Source organism: Parus major, chromosome 7, assembly GCF_001522545.3.
Source record: "Parus major isolate Abel chromosome 7, Parus_major1.1, whole genome shotgun sequence".
NCBI lineage: Eukaryota > Metazoa > Chordata > Aves > Passeriformes > Paridae > Parus > Parus major.
Genome location: NC_031776.1, coordinates 17,790,353 through 17,810,321, shown reverse-complemented (window position 1 = coordinate 17,810,321; position 19,969 = coordinate 17,790,353). Strand labels below are relative to the sequence as shown.

At 37.1% G+C, this 19,969-nt stretch overlaps 1 protein-coding gene across 3 annotated transcripts in view; it reads right to left on the bottom strand.

Moving 5' to 3' along the window:
* Positions 1-19,969, bottom strand: part of TLK1 (tousled like kinase 1) — a 67,117-nt gene that overhangs the window by 35,808 nt on the left and 11,340 nt on the right. For all 3 annotated transcript variants that reach the window (XM_015634248.3, XM_015634250.3, XM_015634247.3), the window contains exons 2-3: positions 5,196-5,314; positions 2,830-2,901 (exon numbers count right to left, since the gene is read on the bottom strand). In XM_015634248.3, the coding sequence (XP_015489734.1) occupies positions 2,830-2,901; positions 5,196-5,309 (186 nt within the window). In that variant the 5' untranslated portion in view covers positions 5,310-5,314. The remainder of the gene's footprint in view (positions 1-2,829; positions 2,902-5,195; positions 5,315-19,969) is intronic.

The window sequence follows — 19,969 nt, the reverse complement described above, 5'->3', positions numbered from 1 at the left end:
CTATTGATTCTAAAAGCAGAAAGCATAGTTTAGAAATTTTACTTAAATAATTTGGAATAATTGCAAGGTAAATAGGTAACATTAAGTTACCTTTCCACAAACTAAATTGAAACTAATTAATCAAGCATTTTCAAGTTATTCTTATTTTCCAACTTTTAATTTTGCAGCTACATTCTACTGTAGTAAAAAAAAAAAAAAAGAAAAAAGAAGTTTAAAAGCTAATTAATGACAAAATATGTAAGATTTCCCACACCAAAACTAGTTTCCAGCTGCTATGGCTTGTATTTAAAAACCAGCCATTTAAAGAGGTTTATAGTTTTAAAATTCAAGTAATTCATAAATGTCTATTTCCTTAAGCTCTTCTGATTTCTTTCAGTGTTTAATTTAACCTTCCAAACTAGAAAGTACTAGCACACTAATGAGGTTATTAATGAGGTTACTCAACAAGGTCATGTTCCCCTTTTCTAAGCACAAAATTCACATGATAATGTACAGCAAACATCAATCACTAGAAAATGTACTCCAAAATCCTTCTTAATGAATGGAGTCATATGAATTACAAGAAACTGAAGACTAATAGGGCTGGGGAGTATCTCCCTGATAAATGAAGACTGAAGCTACTTTCTGTAGCTGCCGAAGTATTTACGTATAGCAAAGATTTAGATTAAAATCTTACTATTTCATAAGCAAGATAAAACAGTTTAAAGGTTAATCAATGCTAGACTCTAAAGTTACATGGAAGTCACACACAGCTTGGCATAGTAGCAAAGCCTCGTACATGTTGGTCTTGATCCTAGTTTACCCCTCAATTTCACTGTGCTTCCCCTAAGTTTTCTCTTCACATTCACAGATTTAATGTGCCACTTCATGATGAAAGCATAGAGTAACGACATGAACGTATCAGGGTTTGATCAGAAATTGACAGTCTTGCTAGAATGATTCTGAGATTTGCATATCTACTTTTTTTTCTTCCAGGACCTACTGTAATACAACAGTGCTCTTCCAACATCAAATGATGGCACTGCTTCCCCAATGAGCAAGTCTTATTTCCACACTACCATCACTAGTACTATGAAACCTTCAAGGTCATTCTATTAAAACAAACAAAAATCAACAGAACAAAACAATCCCACAACCTGTTTGCAATACTAAGATCTACAGCTTACTTTTTATGGTACTTTAGCATGTAAGTAACCAGATGTAATTTTAAGAACTGTAAAAATTGATTAACATGCTTGCAATTACAATTATAATTTAAGTGAATACAAGTAACTTCTGAAAAAGAGTTGAGAAAATGTATGTCACTACTCAGCGTCATTAAGACTCATCTTTCACTGTGCAATGGAGCACACTGGATTTGTGTGCAGGGACATTTTTGAAAAAGAAGCCAGTTTCTATTTTAGAATACAAGTCTTAGAATATTTAAAAGACAAAATATTATCCTTACCCAGAAGCATGGCTTGAGATTAAAAACACTGTGCAGAGACTTTCAAACTCACATGCCTTGGAAAAGCTTTGTCTCTGTATCTCATGTATAGAACTGTAGAATAACATTTTCCTACACCACAAACTTATTACAGGTATAGCCAGTGTTCTGAGATCACTCAACTACTCACAGACATGTTTTTCTGACAAGGAATTGTAATAATGCATCATAACCTTCAGGCTGCAGCAGCACATTTCCATTCCCACACCTACATCAGAACTGCATCACTACCCAGAGTATTTCTAGGAAAAGCCATGAATAAAAACAACAGGCAGACAGAATCTTATGGTTAAGAAAATAGTCCATGCGGTTGGATGCATAATCCAGCTGGGAAAGGTGAGGGGAAGAAAAACACAGCAGAGCTTTTTTTCAACAAGAAAAACAACATACAGAACTTTTATTTATAAGGTATCAGCTTTGGGAACCAATTAAATTCACTTGCTGGCAGCCCAGTAAAAAAGTGTCTTGTAGTAACTGAGCAAATGAAAAATTAGGACCCAAAGTAAAGCTCTGACATGTGAAAATACCACCAACAGCACATTCCAAATAACCATCTCTCCAGCATGACACACTGTCACACAGGGTCTAGCCTAGGCTAGAAATCCACTCTTGGTTACAAACGGTATAATCTTATCCAAACAATCTGTGACACACAGAGGCAAAACTGCCAGAGGGATTCACCAACCCCAAAATAGGTAAATTCTGAGAGCTGTAGTATTAATGCAACTATATGAATGCTCATCACTAAGAGGAAAATATTCTACTCAAGGGAAGTCTGAGCTCTGCACATTTAAACATAATAAAAGCATTAATCCTTTTTTTGAATTACAAACTGGATTTAGGAAAGAAAATAAACAGTGACAACTGCAGCTTTTACAAATAAAGATGACGGCTACTAAGGATATCTGTCATTGGCATAAATCCGTACTTGAAAAGAAAACATAGTAAACTAGTTTCTAGAGTATTTTCAAGGATTCATCCAAAGATCAGTCAAAGTTATCAGTGCTGATGAAACACTTATTTATAAAACAAAAGACAGCAAACTATGTAAGCATTTTCAGCTCCAAAAGCTGTATGCAGCCTCAGACCATGACTGCTTAGATAACAGAAGCAGAAACAGCTAGTTTCGTGACCAAAAATCCAAATTAACTGACTTCTTCCAGTCATGGTTCCTCTTCCAAGATATAGTCCCTTTCAGTAATTTATGCTCTTTTCTGTCTGAGTAGTCTGCATTTTACTTTAAAAACTTCTATACAAAATAAGGCATCGAAGTAGAATTAAAAAAATATTACTTGTTAGCATTAAAATTCTGAGGTAATAATGAATCTGCCCCATACACTTACCTCTGATTCTTTATCACTTAAAGATCCCAAGCTTCCAAAGCTGTGATTTGAACTCTCGTTATTTGTTGAGGCCTACCAAGACAAATAAAATACTCAACATTATACATGTAATTATAAAACATAGCCCACTATTATTACTCACAGTTACAAGTAACAGTCATCTCATGCTCTCATGGAAAAACTGATTAACTGTAGAGCATTTGTGACTCGAATGGGGGATAAGAAGTTTGACAGGTGGATATTTTGACAAGGCATAGTAAATTCTGAATTTCCATTGCTTTTGTCTGAACATCCCCCACCAAGACAACCGACTATATTTTTAAAAAGCATTTTTGCCCAAACACAGTCCAGATCAGCTACTACACTTCACATTATCTGCATGGATATGCTGAATGGTCACAAATAAAAGAAATTAACCAAAACTGATATAATTGTGTTTTTACAGACAGTGTAACAAATCACAGGACTAGAAGGTAAGAATGACAGTGTCTTAGATGACAATCTGCATCTATAAGAAAACAGTGGTAATAGCATCTTCTGCAAATATTTATCAAAGCATTTGACAGTATTCAAAAAGCAATATCCATTTGGAAAAACTGGATGAGATACAAATCTTGGAATGCATCATGGACAAGAAATATATTTTTTCCATGGCGGAGTGAAAAAGGAAATTAGTTATTTTAAATTTCTTTTTCTGGCTAACTTGGAAGAACAAACTGAGAATGTGGAAGTGGAATGTAATTTGGCTAACAGCTGAAATCAACTGAACAACAGACAACAAGAAAAAGACTTCAACTGATTTATGGAAATGGTAAACATTGACTCACAGGGAACCAAAATTCAAAGAAGAGGAACCCCAATAAACACAATAATGCCTTTAAAAAATGTATTACACATGCAGCAGTAGACAGATTATGAGGCAAAATTTGCAACAAAGCAAGGGACCAAAACAGCTGTATCAAAAAGTAAAAGCTAAATGACGGCAGAACTACAGATCTAGTAATAAAAATGATAAATAGTAATTTGATTTATAAGCAACTACCCGAGCTATTAAAATAAGTTAGTTAATTAGGGGAGTAAGCAGTACCAGATAACCCAAGGAATAAATAAGCAAAGACGGGCCAGAATTACTGTGTTTCTAGTTCTAAGCATGAAATATAGCAAACATACAATTTTGCAATCATAATGAGAAGGCAATTAAACAGTGCATCAACGTCACTGTGTCAATCCAACCTCATTTCTTGCCCTGGCTATTTAACTCACTTCTTGGTTTAAATGGACAAGTAGGTCACCTTTTTACAGTTTTGTGAGTTACCTTCATGTCACTCTCCAAAGCAAATTAAGATATGACACAAGATCACTATATAATAATTTCAGTTCTGTGTAGTTTGTTAATGGTCATCGATACATGACACGTCTTCAGAAATTTCATCAATGTCTGCTATCATGAAGTTCTTTGTTCTGTAATCTACACTAGTAACTAAAATACAGCACAGGAAGCTACATGTTTGTGTGAAGTACTTAAAACATAAGGACACTGCAAATTTAGTCATGAGGGAAACACACCTTAAAAATTAGTATTATACCATCATAATATCAGTTTATCAAGTACTATACTTGATGGAGAATATTCAAATGCACAAATACAAAAATGGAGTACTTCTGGCTAGGCAGTAGTATTGCAGAAATTAGTCTTGGAAGCTGAAGCTAGTAACTTGAACAGAATATGCAACAAAGACAAAATTATTTTGCGCATGTATTAACTGAAGAGAAATATACAATATATGGAAGGTAATTATTGAGTGTTCGTAAGGTTCTTCCTCAAGTATTGCATCCTGGCTTAGATACAAAAGGACAGGAAGTCTACAATGAAAGTAAGAGAAATTGATATACATGTCTGGAAATGTTGAAATTATTTATTTATCTATATGTATTAATTTTCAAAAAAGTTTAACCTCAAAAACGGACGTTACACCAGACTCCCCACGTCTATTTCAAGTGGAACCCTAAGTAGATGGTCATCTGCAGCAGGGACAACTCCACCTAAACACTGGGAAAAACCTTCCATCTCTGATCACAAGTACACTACAGCAAAACCATGAAAGAGCCTGTATAAGCTCATTCTTCAGTGTTTTCAAGAACAATTCAATGTCCACATCACAGAAAGATTCAGGATAAACAATCCCATCTCAAAGCAAAATAACAGACAAACAAGGATTCTTCTGAGAGCCTCTTTCAACCCAATTCTTTTACAAGTAAATCACATTGACAATGTGAAACATGAAAATGAAAACACATGAAAATGAGATGGTGTGAGATAAATGAGTATTTCAAAGATGGCAGATCTGAATGTTTTTAGGACTTACTTTAGCTCCAACGCTGCAACTTCCAGTACTCCCAGTGCTGCCACTTACTACTCCTGTGAATCTTGCCTCTAACAATTCTTGTCTCCTTGGGTCCAGGCTATGAAGTTCATCCATTGCTCCTAAAAAGAAATATATACATTCATTACATTTCCTAATATTTGCAGTGGAATATTTCACAAACAAGCCAAATATACAGCAGGCCTATGCAAAGGAAGGATTTGTACCCTTAACTTGACAATGACTCACCATCTGTTACCTAATAACCAAAGCACTCAAGGAATCACAAAAATTTTGTGTCAAGTTCTGTGTTATCAGAATAGCCTTGTCAATTCTGGTTGAAAACTAGAACTTGTTAGAAGCATGTAAGAGACATAGAGTCTGCAGTATGCAATACGCCAACCAGGCAATTATTTATAGATTAAAAACTAGCTGACAGGAACGAAGTATTTTCCAGCAAAAAACCTCCCAATTCCGCAATGCATTCTGCAATGCTCTTGTTTTCTGTATTATTTAAACGTTAAGACTATCAATGCCAAAGATAAACAAGCAGGAATTATAGGGGAAAAAAGGAAAATCAGAAGGTAGATCGCAGTCCTCAACACGTGCAAAGGAACGCAGAGTTATATGGAGGTCCAAAGGTCAGAGAAAAAAGGAGCAGGATCCACAATAAAAAAGGAACTAAGAATAACAGAGACCCTTGCAGAGGTGATGGCTTTGACAGAGCCCTGTAAATGGGGTAAAGCAGTGCTGCTGGCATCTGCAGGGAAAGTAAGGTGGAAGGAAATACAGGAACAAAAGGAGTTTCTGATGAGCTCAGCCTACATGAGTCGGCTGCAACATGATGTGCAGCTTCCTAATTTGTATTTAAATCAGTTACGGCTGTTTAATGAGTCTGAAAGATGATGTAGACAAATACGTCTTCCGTATTTACACAAACTGCATTCTGTGTTTTTATCTTTTCAACTACTTGAACATTCGGTTTATCTTCAATTGGTAACATTTCAGTTGCTTTATTTTAAATAAGATATTTCATGTTGAAGTCTTAATGCATTACTGCAATTGCACATCCTTCAAGTACCACATAGTATAATAGCCTCAATTTTTTCTGACTAAGACACAACAAGTTGGTGCTTTTCAGTCCCACAGGACAACACAGCAGCTCAGAAAGGAATGGTGCCACAAAAAAAACTTCTGAAATCCTGTTTTTGTGAAAACTAGTTTTCAAAGTTTAACTGGTGCTATAAGCCTCTACCCATCAGCTAAACATTCTAACCTATTCAACAACATAGCTTTTCCCTCCCTATTAGTAAGTCACACAACACTTTCTCATAGGACTCCTGGGTATCAAAATCTTCAGCATTCAAGCCCTAGACAGATCTTTCTGACATTTTGGCCACTCCTGGCCATAGAACTAACCCCTTTGGCAGGAAAAGTACTGGTTCTGCTATTTGGCTAATTCAAGTTGCCCTTGCTCCTACAGGAAGGCAGATGATGGCAAGTGTGGTGTCAATGCTCCTTTACCACAGGAACTGGTAACAGACCTCTTCCGATGGAAGAAAATCACACCAAGACATAAACAGCTGGTAAGGAAACATTCATGATATGTGTTTTTGGTAAAGCCTTCTTTTGAAAAATCAAACCACGAGTGGCAGGTTGGAGATACCACGTTTTGTTACTACACCGAAACGCAGCCATATATAGAGCTGGAGGCCTCTTTTTCCAACACAGGGGAATTACACAGTTTGAAACTGCAGCTGGCTTCTCTGCAGTTGTAATGTTGATTCTGAACTCGCCTAGTAAAAAATTCTCCAATTTCTACATCCTTTAGATTGTAAACTCCCTGGGTTTAAAACTTTTTGTGTATGTATATGTATGCTGAGTGCAGAACAATCAAGTATCCTCTTTAAACTCTTGCTCCCCAAATTGTGCTTGTGTACTGCTTTCAAAGGTTTCTATAACAAATTGAACACTTCTCATATGCATAAAAAATACTTCTTACATTTATGGTCTGTGCAGTAAGGAATTTTTTTTAAAGCAGACATGTTCAGCATATCTTTCCCAGTATGGATGTATGTAAGCTATACCTTAGTGGGAAAGCATTGCTCTGAAAAAACATAAGAAATGAATCACAACTGATTTGTTAAGAAATTTTAGATTTTTTGGTTTTTTATAACAGTAGAAGTTTCTCAGTGTATGCCACTCTGAAAAAAAACATTTTAGTTTAGCAAAGTGAACTATTTAATGAAGCACATCTAGCAATGTTTTGATTTATTAGCGTATTTGATAGTCACTGCCCACAAAAGTTCAGTGATCATTTAAAATTACTGACGTAACTCCAGCAATTACAAAACCATGTGTACATTACAGAAATAGATACTACCATATCTTACATTGTTTGTTTTATGAAATGTGGGCAATAATCACTGTGGATAGCTAAGGCTCATCTGAAGTACTGCAGGTCTCATGTACTGTGTTTAGATACTAATGCACTAAAGAGAACAGTACCCCTGGGTTAACTCACTGCTCAGAAAGGTGGTGTAGCACATAAAGGAACAACCCACAGCTCCGATAAAATATAGCTCTTTCTTTTTCTACTCAGTTTTTGGATCCTACACACACTGATGAACGCACTGCATTCTCTTTACTATTTCTGCTGAAATAGTTTTTTGGTATTACGTTGGGGGGGTTGTTTTGGTTTGGGTTTTGTTACTGTTAAATATTCAAAACCAAAAAGCAACATGCACTCTGCTATCCTTGTGATTCAAAGGACAAGACAGAAAAGCTGAATTCAATCCTTGTTTCAACAGAGAGAAATCCCAGGAAGAATCCCAAGAACTGCCTTCCTCATTCATGTTGTAATTTAAATACATGATCCACATCCAAACACACAGCTGTTTTATTAAAAACAAACAGCTCTGTACAATCCTTCAGGTCTCAGCACAAGGTACCTACTTTTAAAGGTAGTGACAGTTTCAAGGCATTTCATATAAGACAATTTTTTAAAAAAAAAATATAAAAAATACATTTAAATTTAAGGGACATATATCTTTTAAGCATTAGACTTTATAAATTCTCCTGCTCACAGAATGCCTTGCTACACCAACAAGACTGACATAACTTACAGTCCTAAAAATATACCCAGATTTCTTTTTTTGAACTAATGTCATTCTTATAACTGAAGGCCAACTCACTAACTCAAGGGACATTCAATCACATTACACAAGTACTTACAACATATTTATCATAATGCGAAAAGAAAGACTGGCATTGCTACCACCCACCACCATTCAAACATCTATGATCTTCCAAAGAACACCTGGAAGGTTACCTGAAATACACTAAAGAGTCCTAAAATGCTGGAAGGTTACCTGAAATACACGAAAGAGTCCTAAAATGCTACATCTCTTTATTTCTTGTAACCTCTACAAATTCTGAATGCTTCTTCTGATAGTTCTTTGGGGTTTTTTTAATTATAAACATTTTCTCACTTTCGTATTTTTGGCGAGTGGTGATATCCTCCACATTAATTTATCAGACTGATAGAGAGACTCTTCTCTAAAAACTAATGTAAAATATATAGATATCTTGTCCTGAAAAGGAGATTTTAGCAGGAATATTTTTGAAAAGAACTCCAAATTCCTCTGAGAATTTCTTAAGCAATGGGGTATGTCAAAAGTCAAAGTTCTAAGTCAGCAAAGCAATCTGCAAGCTTTTTCATGGCATTTGGTATGATCCATTATATCATACTCTACCTTAGCAAAACAGAGATGTAAAGCTTCAAAGGATTCTCCATGGTAGTTAGAACACTTTAGAACCAGTGGCCAAAAAACAGTGAAGTGCAACTATACCTGTATCCCAAGGCTCTACACCACCAAATACACAAATACTTGCAAATGATCCACTTATTTAACCAAGTACTTGCTCGGTCTCAACAAAATTAATATTTCAGTAGAATAAGTTTAGCAGAGAGTTGCAGCTGCAATTATTCTTCACCTTCTAAAACTGCATCTTTTGTGATACTCTTGAACACTCATAGACTACATAGAGCAGCATTGCAGATCCAAATACAAAGGGTTAACAGATCAGACTATTCCTTTTCCTCTAAATATGAAATCAAGCTCCACAACTCAGTATTTACCTTTGACTCTCATATTACCCCGAATTGACTCTTATTATCTGGTCATCATTTACAGCTTTGAAGTGAAGAAAGATCAACAGTTTCACACATTGTCAGCTTTCTACAATGAAGATAAAGTTCATTATGCAGGAGCCAGATTCTTCTTAGACCAATGCTCCAGATTAGATTGAGGCCCCCTTCTCCTGGATTCAAGGCCAGTACAAACCACCTTTCACTTAAGTGAAAGCCAAACTGGTTTGTTCTGGTTTCTTTAATGCATTTATATGCATATAGCTTTTAATGCCAAAGCAAAATACTTCAACACAGATCTATCTGTTGAATAGAAAAAGACAGTTTAACAATAGCCCAAATATAAATTGAATTTCCTGATGTGCTCCTAGTAGGCACTCAGATTTTACGGTAACACACACAGTAAGAGAGTTACATGAGGCATTTTTTTAGGAAAACTTCACATTAACATTTACAATATTGGTGCCATATAGTCTTCCTCAATGGCAGTAGCATCCTTTAGAACAGTAATTCTAACTAATATTCAGCTAAAAGGGCAAGGGGCAAAGGAGGCAGGGAGGGCATGTACACATTTACAATAGCAGGAAAAGCAGCTGGAAAGCAGGGATTTTTTTGCCCTCACTCCCTTATCTGTTTTTTCATCAAGATTCCTTTAAAGGTATCAAACCAGACTTTAAGCATAGTAACCATTTCAAATACAGAAACCACTGTTTAACATCACTGCAATGTAATCCTTAAAGTCCTTAAGTAACTGTTTACTTCAGTTTGGAATATCTTAAATATGTATTTATCCCACTATGTTGATGCTCCAATAATTTAACTTCATAACAATTGAGTATGATAGCTTGTGTCATTCTAGAACACACTTTTACCAGCAAGAAGGTAAAAGGAAAGTTTATAATATCAAATGCAGAACAGACTACAGAAAATTACCCAGATTTTTAAATCCTTAAGCAGTCTCTTAAAAATGAGACAACGTAACTACTTTTCTCCGTTCACCAACATGAAGATACATATCTGCATCCACATGTATTTGTTTTTAAGTGAGCACTTCTCTTGTTTCATTTAGGGAAAAAACCCAACCCAGACCAAACCAAATCAAACTATGCACTCAACTTTCTTCTTCTTCCCTATCTTTCTGAAAGTCTGGGCTTTCCTTATTGCAGAACCAACCAGAAAGGACTTTTTAATTTTGAGGAAAGTAGGCTAATGAGGCTAATATTTCTGCCTCCAAGAGAACAAACTATTTGGTAATAAACTGTTATGTAGTTGGGTAAACACTGATCCGGGTCTCTTCCAGATAATACTTTCAGTGTCTTATAAAAGCCAATGGCAAATAGTGTCCCAGAACAAATTGTCGAGGAACAGAGGCAGCACTAAAATACAAGTATGGCCAAATGAAAAAGCAAGGCAAATCAACTAACGTCAAACTGTATGGAATGAATAGAAATCTTGATTTCTAAGTTGGAAAATTACACCTGTTACATTTAAAATAGAACATTTGGACAGCAAGGTTGAGAAATTAATAGAAAAACAAACCCAAAAGTCACAAAATTGACCTGTGTTGCAAAACCATGTCTTGAATAGTCTCTCTTCCACTGTGTGTTTTGGGAATCACAGAGATCAGAACTGGAAACAGCCTTGAAAATTACTAATGTGCTAAGAAATCAAGCTGAGATGCTAGTATAATGGCATAAAGCCGAGCAATTTTAATTTGAGACAAGGTCAATTTCAAGGTAACAGCAAAAATATAGCCCATTCTTAGCAGAAGGCTTTGAAGTACATCACCATCCAATGTGAATCACAATCCTGAAGTCAAGAAGCTCCCACTCAATTGAAATCAGCAGTCAGTAGGACAGAGAAAAAGAGACAATCTCTGAGATTTAAAGCAAAGCAAATAAAATAAAATTCTGGAACTATATTTATGTCTAGACAATCCAAAGCCTAGAGGACACTACTTACCAATGCCCCAGGGTGACAGCTATTCCAAAATACTTAACAAACAGCTACAGATTGCTCATGACAAAGTTTAACCCTGGGAGTTTAGAAATGCTTAAAATCACCGACTTCCCAAGGAACAAGATTAACTTCTTGTACAGAAGACTATGTAGCTACTGTAACCTCCAAACAACAGGTAACATGAAAAAGTTCAGGGTACTACATTCAAGTTGAAAACCTTAGCTGTATCTGAAGCTAACAGTGGCAGTAGATGAAACAGGAAAGGATAAAAATATATCCTGATGTTCAAGTGAAACTAGCCTTTTGAAAATATCATAAAAGGTAAGAAAAGCCTAATGACAGAGAGACATATCTAAGCCTAGGGTAAAGAAAAAACAGAATCCATTTAATTAATCGAGAGTCATTTTAAAGCACAGTGAAAATGCAGTATTTCTCAGCACCTGAGAACACTGAAGCACATAACACAGCAGACACCCCCCCTGCCACTGCTAAGGTGCCTAGGTGAACTTAACAGGCTTTTCTTATTAATCTAAAATGGACTGAAGGGTAAAAGACAGATGATTAGCAGACAGATCAGGCTTTGGTCTACGTAAAACCTGTGGGAGGGAAATAATCTAACTGCCAAATTTTGGCCTAAAAAAGCTGTGAATTTTCCACAAGTGTGGAAAATCTAAAAGTATAAGAAAATATCTTTCATATGAACATAAAAAGACAGCCTTTTGGACAAATATTATAAATTTATGTATGCTGATTACAGTTTATAATTGCTGGATAGAAACTTATTAAAATACTAAGCAGAGAATTAAAGGTTTTTCTGATGTGGAGAAAAAACACCCCCAAACAGCGTAACTTCTAACCAGCTTCCCATAGACTAAAAAGTTGACAAATAAATGCATTTTGGATAGGCTGCTGGATTAATCAAAATTAATTCTTCTGGTGCCCAAAGAACAGGAAAATATTCCATGTTCCTTCTCTCCCAAGATGCAGCAGTCTATTTCCTTTTAGAAATCTTTTTTAAATTACTGTAGCTCTTGAACATTGTTTATTTCACTTTTCCCAACAGTTCAACAGTCCAGAAATTTGATCTTAAATAAAGAAAACTTTGGCTGCTGGATAGATAAGTAATTTTCTGCTAATCATTCTACAACAGAAATCAATTATTTAACTTTAAAAAAAAAAATTGTAACAATCTTTAGACTTTATGTCTGCGCTGCCAGTTTTTGGATTTTGATTTTGTGGCCAACAACCTGGAAAAGAGAAGAGAATTACAGAGAAATATGTTTCTGAGGGAACCCCTGCCAACACCTTGAAGAAAGACTTATGAATAAAGCACTTGGGCCAACTCCAAGACCAGCTAGGAGACATTTGTGGGTAACAATTTAAGAACGTTTAATTCTCTCTGCCTTCAGCTAGGCGCTATATTCTAGGGATCTCTTGAGGATTATGTGTCTCATCAGATGGCTGTAGGCAGCAGAGGCAGAGATGAATTTACAAGTTGCCTACCAATGCTTTAATTTGGCCACAGACCAACAATATATACTCATGCAAGTGGGTATATGCCACAATGATGGTAGCTCAGAATGGCTCATTCAGAGCTCAGGGAGCAAGTGATTCATACAACAGAGAGGACAACAGATCCCCGGGGTCTTTTCTGTCGTAACTGGGGCTAAACCAGGCATGCAACCCTGTCCCAGGCAACACCTCATTCCTGACGAGTCCCTCTACTAATCCAGCCCCCTGGAGGTACAACTGAATTGCCTCAAAGACACACCTGGCTCAAGAGTAATGCTTGGGCCTCCTGAATCGATAAAGAATTCTCAGAAATTTCTGAGTGACAGTATTTCCCCTATGTATTGCATACAAGAAATTACACTTCCCCTTCAATTCCACAGACGACAACTGCACAGGTGTAAACATAACCTGTCTGAAGTGCAGTGCAGTACCCAAGAAAGACAAACAGTAATGTAAAAGACAGACCTGAAAAGGAAAAAAAAAGCCACAACTGAATGAGCACCTTTAAACAAAGCATAAAATATGATAAAACCAGGTATGCCTATGACAGCTTTAAAGACTGAAGTCTAAATTAACAATACTGATGGTCTGAAAGCTGTTTTTTTCACAATACTCATTGAAACAATGGCATGCTGTGTCTCATTTCAATTTTATTCATTATTCAGAAAATGAATCAACAGTTAGTTTTATTTGGCATGTAAAACCATATAATAGGTCCGTTTTTAGCCAGATCTTCCCTTCTGGCAGCTTTTCTTGAAGGAATTCTTCACCAATCAAACTTTTCTCATCTTGCCCCAGAAATTATTATGCCATTACTTTTGCAGTGTCGGGGAGTTTTGTATTAGTGATAGGATATAAGAATGAAATAATTAATAAAAAAAAGATAAGATATAGCACAGAACATTCAACATGGTATCTATCTACCCATTTCTCAGACTTTCAATATAACTCTATGTGCATGGTTTACAGGAAGCGTTAGCATAGCAAATACTGCTATGAGCAACAGAACCACGACAAGGTCCTTCCTGAGTCTGTTGAATAATGCTTAATGTGATGAATGAAGGGACAAACAACAACTGAAAGAACGCACAGTGTATTTCTCCTTGTACCCAGCATGGTGAGGCCACACCTTGAGTGCTGTGCTCAGTTCTGGGCCAGTCATTTTAACAAGAACATTGAGGTACTGGAGCATGTCAAGTGAAGGGCAACAAGGATTGTGAAAGGTCTCGAAAACCTGTGCTATGGGAAATGGCTGAGTGACTTGTTTAGTCTCAAGAAGGCTCAGGAGGGACCTCATCACTCCCTACAAGTCCCTCAAGGAATGCTGTAGTGAGGTGGGGCCGGTCTCTTCTGTGGTGCCTTCAGTGAGAAGACCAAAAGAAATGGCCTTAAGCTGAGACAGGGAAAATTCAGATTAAATATTAGAATTTTTTTTTTTCACTTTCAGGATGGTTAGGCACTTGAATAACTTGGCCAGGGAGGTGGTAGATTCACCAGCCCTGGAGATATTTAAGCGGTGTCTGGATCTGAGTGATATAAAATAGTTTCAATGATAGCACTAGGCTAATGGTTGGACTGGATGATCTTTAAGGTCTCTTCCAACCTTGATGATTCTATACTTCCATATTACTAATAGATCTAAATAAATAAAATAAATAAAACTGTTTATCTGGAATTGCCACCCCTCAATGGCACTTAGGAGGCTACATTTTGAAGACAGGTATCACTGTATTCTCTCCTCTCCTTTGCACACCTTTACTGAATTCAATAGATCAGTTCATAGGCACTGTAACAGAAACACATGCTGTGCTCCACTGCAGAATAGTCCACTTGGAAGAGTAATTCCCCACATCCAAAACTGCTCTCCATGTCCAGTAATCCCTTCTAGGCTCTTATAAACATTACTGAATTGGGCAAGATCAGAGTGTACTTCCTATGTCAAAATCCCAGTCTGCAATATCCTTCCTCATAATGAAAGCCCTCCTCTATCAATAAAACAGAAAAGCCACTATAAAAAATACACTACGGGAAAGTAGTAACTGTGAATAATATCCCTTTTGGAAATGCCCTAATTTATAAGAGTTATTCTGAACTCATAGTCCTCAATAAGGAGTTTTGATAATAAAAAATTTGCTAAAACCAGGTATTTCAAGTTTCTGGTAACACATGACAACAAGCCTGACAAGTCAACACTCTGAACATATACAAACTACACAGGTGATATCCTGAACAGGATTACGGAGCATTACAAGGAATGGTACCCATTTCTTTGAAATTTGTTGCTGTATCATCCCAAGTGTCACATTTACTTGCTTTTTTGAAAGGTCTGGAATCCTCAGTGGCAACTGTTCTTTATGTTATTCTAAACCACCAAGATTCTGATTTGGCAGAAGGATTTTGGTGTTTTTTCAACAAGACAAACTTCCACCACTTAATAGCAAGCTGCCAGTGCCCAAATGTTACAAAGAAACAGAAAAAAAATAGGTTTGTTAACACAATCCTCGCTGACCATTTTGCACTCTTCACTGCTAAAGAAAGTGCTTCCACAGGAGACCAGATTTATTAACTAGTTAACTCTCACTGTCTAAAGTACTGCTCTAAGCATTTAGTCCATTTAGAACAAATATATAGATACTGAAAAACAAATGCATCTTCAGGAAAATTCATTTTTAATGACAGCATCTGACTTGAACATCTGCTACAGTGATGGAATAATCAGAGATACAAAGCTCTCTTTTAAAGTGCTTTTAATAAAGTTTTGTTCCAGACAACTGTCAGTTTTGGCAGCAACTGGATAGCCAGCTAACACATCCACCTTGTGTTTCTTGTCATCTCTGTCCACTATAGTCTGTGCACAAATAAATGTGATCCTAACCTCTCTAAAGTCTCCCAAAATGTCTTAATCCTATCTAGGTTCCATGCAGTCTTTTCCTGGAAAGGGAAGATTTACTACAGTTACAAGGTCAAAAGCAGCAACTTTTCTTTCCGTGTTCTGGTTAAGAAAAAGATGCCACTAAATACATTGCTTTCTGACTGTATGCTACAAGGTTAGAAGAAAGGTTAAAAGAAAATATGATTGCATCCCTTTGGGCTGCAGTTGTTAAGAAAAAGCAAAACAAGTCCTTGCTAGTGTCCTATAGAGCAGGATCAATGCTGATGTAGTACACTGCACTACTCCCACTGCAATAAACAGATACACAATGCACAGACAAGTTTATGCTTACAACCCCTCTATAAGGTAAGAAAAACCTATTTATGATTTACAGAAAGTACCTATTGTCTTGGCCAAAGTTATGCAAGACATCTGTGGCAGAACACTAAAAGACTGCCTGTCTACGTAGCAAACATCTGCCTCGAACACAACATTATGTCAAGAGAGATAAAAACTAACAGCCTGGGTTGCACAGATGTGGGTGACGTGCTGCCTGCCTATCTCTACATCTCCCTCTTCATCTATGTAGAGATATGTGCAGCAATTACTCTTGCTTCCAGGCAACTGTGTAAAAGGTATCCAAACAGAAAGAGAGCAGCAAAATTTGCCCATTTCAGCTTCATTTGCTGCAAAACCAGACGCTCCCTGTCCCCTTGGGGAAGAGGCAGCAAGCAGGGAGAAGCACACTGCAAGTTCATGGGTCACTTGTTGGCGATGCAGACTAACAGGTCACAAGATAACACCAGTTTTGTGATACCCACCAATGCATCCCACTCTGAACAAAAGGCTCACTACATTCCATCCCTCCATTTATTTCTGTGCTGAAAAGGACTAAAAGCCAGGAGCAGTCCTGAAGAAGAAACATCTACCTAGAAAAATACCAGAAAGTATAACATATTTTATTTGCAGTATTCAGTTATAAGGAAGCAAACCAAGAGCTCTAAACACTCGAGTCCACAAAATGGCTGTTCTGCAAGAATTTAAAATGGCACAGGCCTTTTGCACATATCAAAAATAAACAGTAGCTCCTGCTATCTGAAGGAGGAGTGGAAAGGAAGTTAAAAGCAGAGGTCACCTTTTGAGCAGGAACAGAGCAAGCAATGTCTCTTCCCATAGGGCTTTTGGCTCTCACTCTCCTGAGAAAAAGTAACCTATGAAGGAAGAAATATAGTATGTTGCAGCTTTTCCCCAAATAAATATTTTGAAGTTACCTATAAGGTAGAGAGGCAGGCCAAAACCCCTCAACAATTTAATAGAATAAATTTATTTTTCTGAGTAACAATAGCAGTCATTTAATATCTGAAAGCTGCATTTGTGTTAAGAGAAGTGTATTTCAGTTGTTAATTCCCTGAACTTCCTAATCTCCTTACTTCTGTAGCTCCTACTGCCATTTCTACCCTCATGATCTTCAAAATCTCCCAAGTACAGACAGCCCACTGACCCCTGAGGCAAGTGCTCTGTTCCCTGGAGCACACAAGACAAACTGCTGACCACAGTACCTAGCTCTTAATCTATATTGGTTTTACATGGCAAAGAAAATGGTATAAGTAAGAAACTAAAAAAAAAGCAAATCATAAGCCTTTCAGAACATATTCATCTATTTCACTTATTACACTGTGATCAACTAGAACATCAGCCTCCATACAATTTTAACATCCAACATGAAAAAAGCTCATTACACCTCTAAGATTAAACTAGGACAGTAAATTCACCGCTAATTGTAATTACAAGATACATTAAATATTTTGGCTTTTGTACTACAATATTTTAAGAAAAAGGTAACACCAGTTACCTTTAACCACCAGTAACACCATTGATTTCCTCCTTTTTCAAAATACCATAGCATAGAAATCACAAAAAACAGAAACAAAAATAATGTATATAAGACATTTAGACTGCAGAATCACAAGATCCACCACAAACCACCACAGCACCACACAGCTTGTGCAACAGGGATCCTGTCCCCTACACTGAGAGGGCCATGCTACCTGTGAGATGGTGCACCGGTTTCTCTTGGAGGCACCTTGTCTAGGCGGTGCTCAGAGAAGCCAGCAACTAGCTACTGTTCCTTCAGGTTGGAACCAAACCTTGGTTGGTTTGATTTTTTTTAAATTTACATCTTAAACAATCCAAGTTTCACTGAACATGGGAACAAACTCATTTCCTCAAAGTCCCTTGTAGGGATGAGACTCTCAGAACATGGCTAGACAAATTACACACACGCAGAGCTGGCATATTAATGACTACGCCTACATTTTTCCGGGACCTTGCTGCATTGTTTCCATTCTACAGATCAAGAAATATTTGCATTAAATGATGCATGAATCAGTAAAAAACTTAAGTTTAAGGCTATGGTGGAGGGAAATATTTCAAGCTTTTTACTGCTTACAGCGCAGCTACAAAGCCTGTTGATACCAACCGTATACACTGAATTCAGTTGCAACTTTGAGTACTGAACATTTTTAAAAATTTAAAACCCACTCAGTTCACATACAAAGAAACATCCTATGTAATCATCTGTCAAAAATTCAGTTTTAGTTTTGCTCAGCATTATTATTAAAGAAATTTGCATTACAGCCATTTCTCCTATCCAAAGCTCATTGCCTAATTTTAAACCAGCTTTCTTTTCTGCTATACTATCACTTTCATTCAAGTTTTAGAAGAAAAAAAAAAAAAGAAGGGATTTTCATTCCTTTCAACACAGTCCCTTCCTAAGAACTGCCTATCTTGCTGGCTAAGCAAACCTCGTGGAACATAGTCTGTAATCACATGAATAAAACTTCAAAACGTAAATGCAGTAAAAGCCCTAAGGGCAACCAGAAATTAGGAAAGAGCAGCGTTATAAGTCTTTGATATCACAAATTGAGAAACAAAATAATACTTTCAGGTATACGTTCAAAACATACTTCAAGATGCCAGTAAAAATACTTATCCGTAACTAACATCATCCACCACGTAGAAGTACCTGAACACTCACAGTACTACTGCCTTTTTATTCTTAAGGGATAAGGATATTACACTGCCTTCTGTGGACCACTGTAGGCATAATTTTAGCAAAAAAAAGGAGCAAATCCAACCTCTCCTCCCCATCTGACAGGATATAAAGCAGGATTTCTCCTTAAAATAGCTCACACCAGAGGCAGGGGAGTACCATGAAATCCCTTGGATGGTTAAAGCGGTCTTTGTGGAGCCTACTTCCTGCAGCCGACTTAACAGGTACAGAACAGACCACGCTACTGGGAGGCAGCAGCACACCTTACCAACATCTGAAAAATTGGCAAGTCTTTTATCTGGCGCACATTTAACACGACTGATCCACTTTGGGGTAACTAAGCACCAGCTAACCACATGGAAAATGCTTTAAAACTGAATGCATCAATCAACAAACACATGATGGACTTAAGAGAGGACCCAGAACCAGACCATCAGTGAGATGGCTTACCTCCATCAGTAAGAAAACACAGCGAGTCCAAATGAGACCACTGCCTTACAGTTAGACACGGCCAAGGCCCTGACAAGTCTCCAGGTGCATGGGGGTATCCAGCATATGCACCACGCCCCCCACCCCAGACTGCTGCTTTAGCTGTCTCAGTGACAAGAACTTAAGCAGTATTCGAAGCAACTGAATAAAAACACATCAGTAAGGAGAAAGTTTCACCAACAGCAGTTCCCTGAGGAGCAAACAGGTTGAGCTGGAAGCTGGCCTCCTCGCCCTGCCTGTGCTCAGCAGGAGCTACCACCGCTGGCAGCCGCCAGAGCTTTGGGCTCCTGCACTGCCACAGTAAACATCAAGACATGATAAAGTCTAACCATGGGAAAACTTTTAAATACAAGGTAGCAAATAACACAAATAACCGAGTACATCAGGCAGGTTTGGGTCTAACTGTTAAAATAGCATCATTCTAGTCTCTAATGAAAACCTTTCCATTTCTAAAAGAGACTCACACTACCTATTGTGGTAGTTAACTGAAACACTGATTCACTGATTTCATACAACAAAATACCGTTCTGTGATACTACATGCTAACAAGATTATTTACCAAATGAGAAAACTCCACTAAATATGGCTTATTTTTCAGAAATAAGCTCTTCCACTCACTGTCTTTGGATCATTGATACAATGAACCAAATAAATTTTATGACTCAATGAATGTAACAAACAGCATTTTTAACAACCTGTCTTAACTTAAACCTTAAAAAGCATGAGCAATTTCATTAAAGACT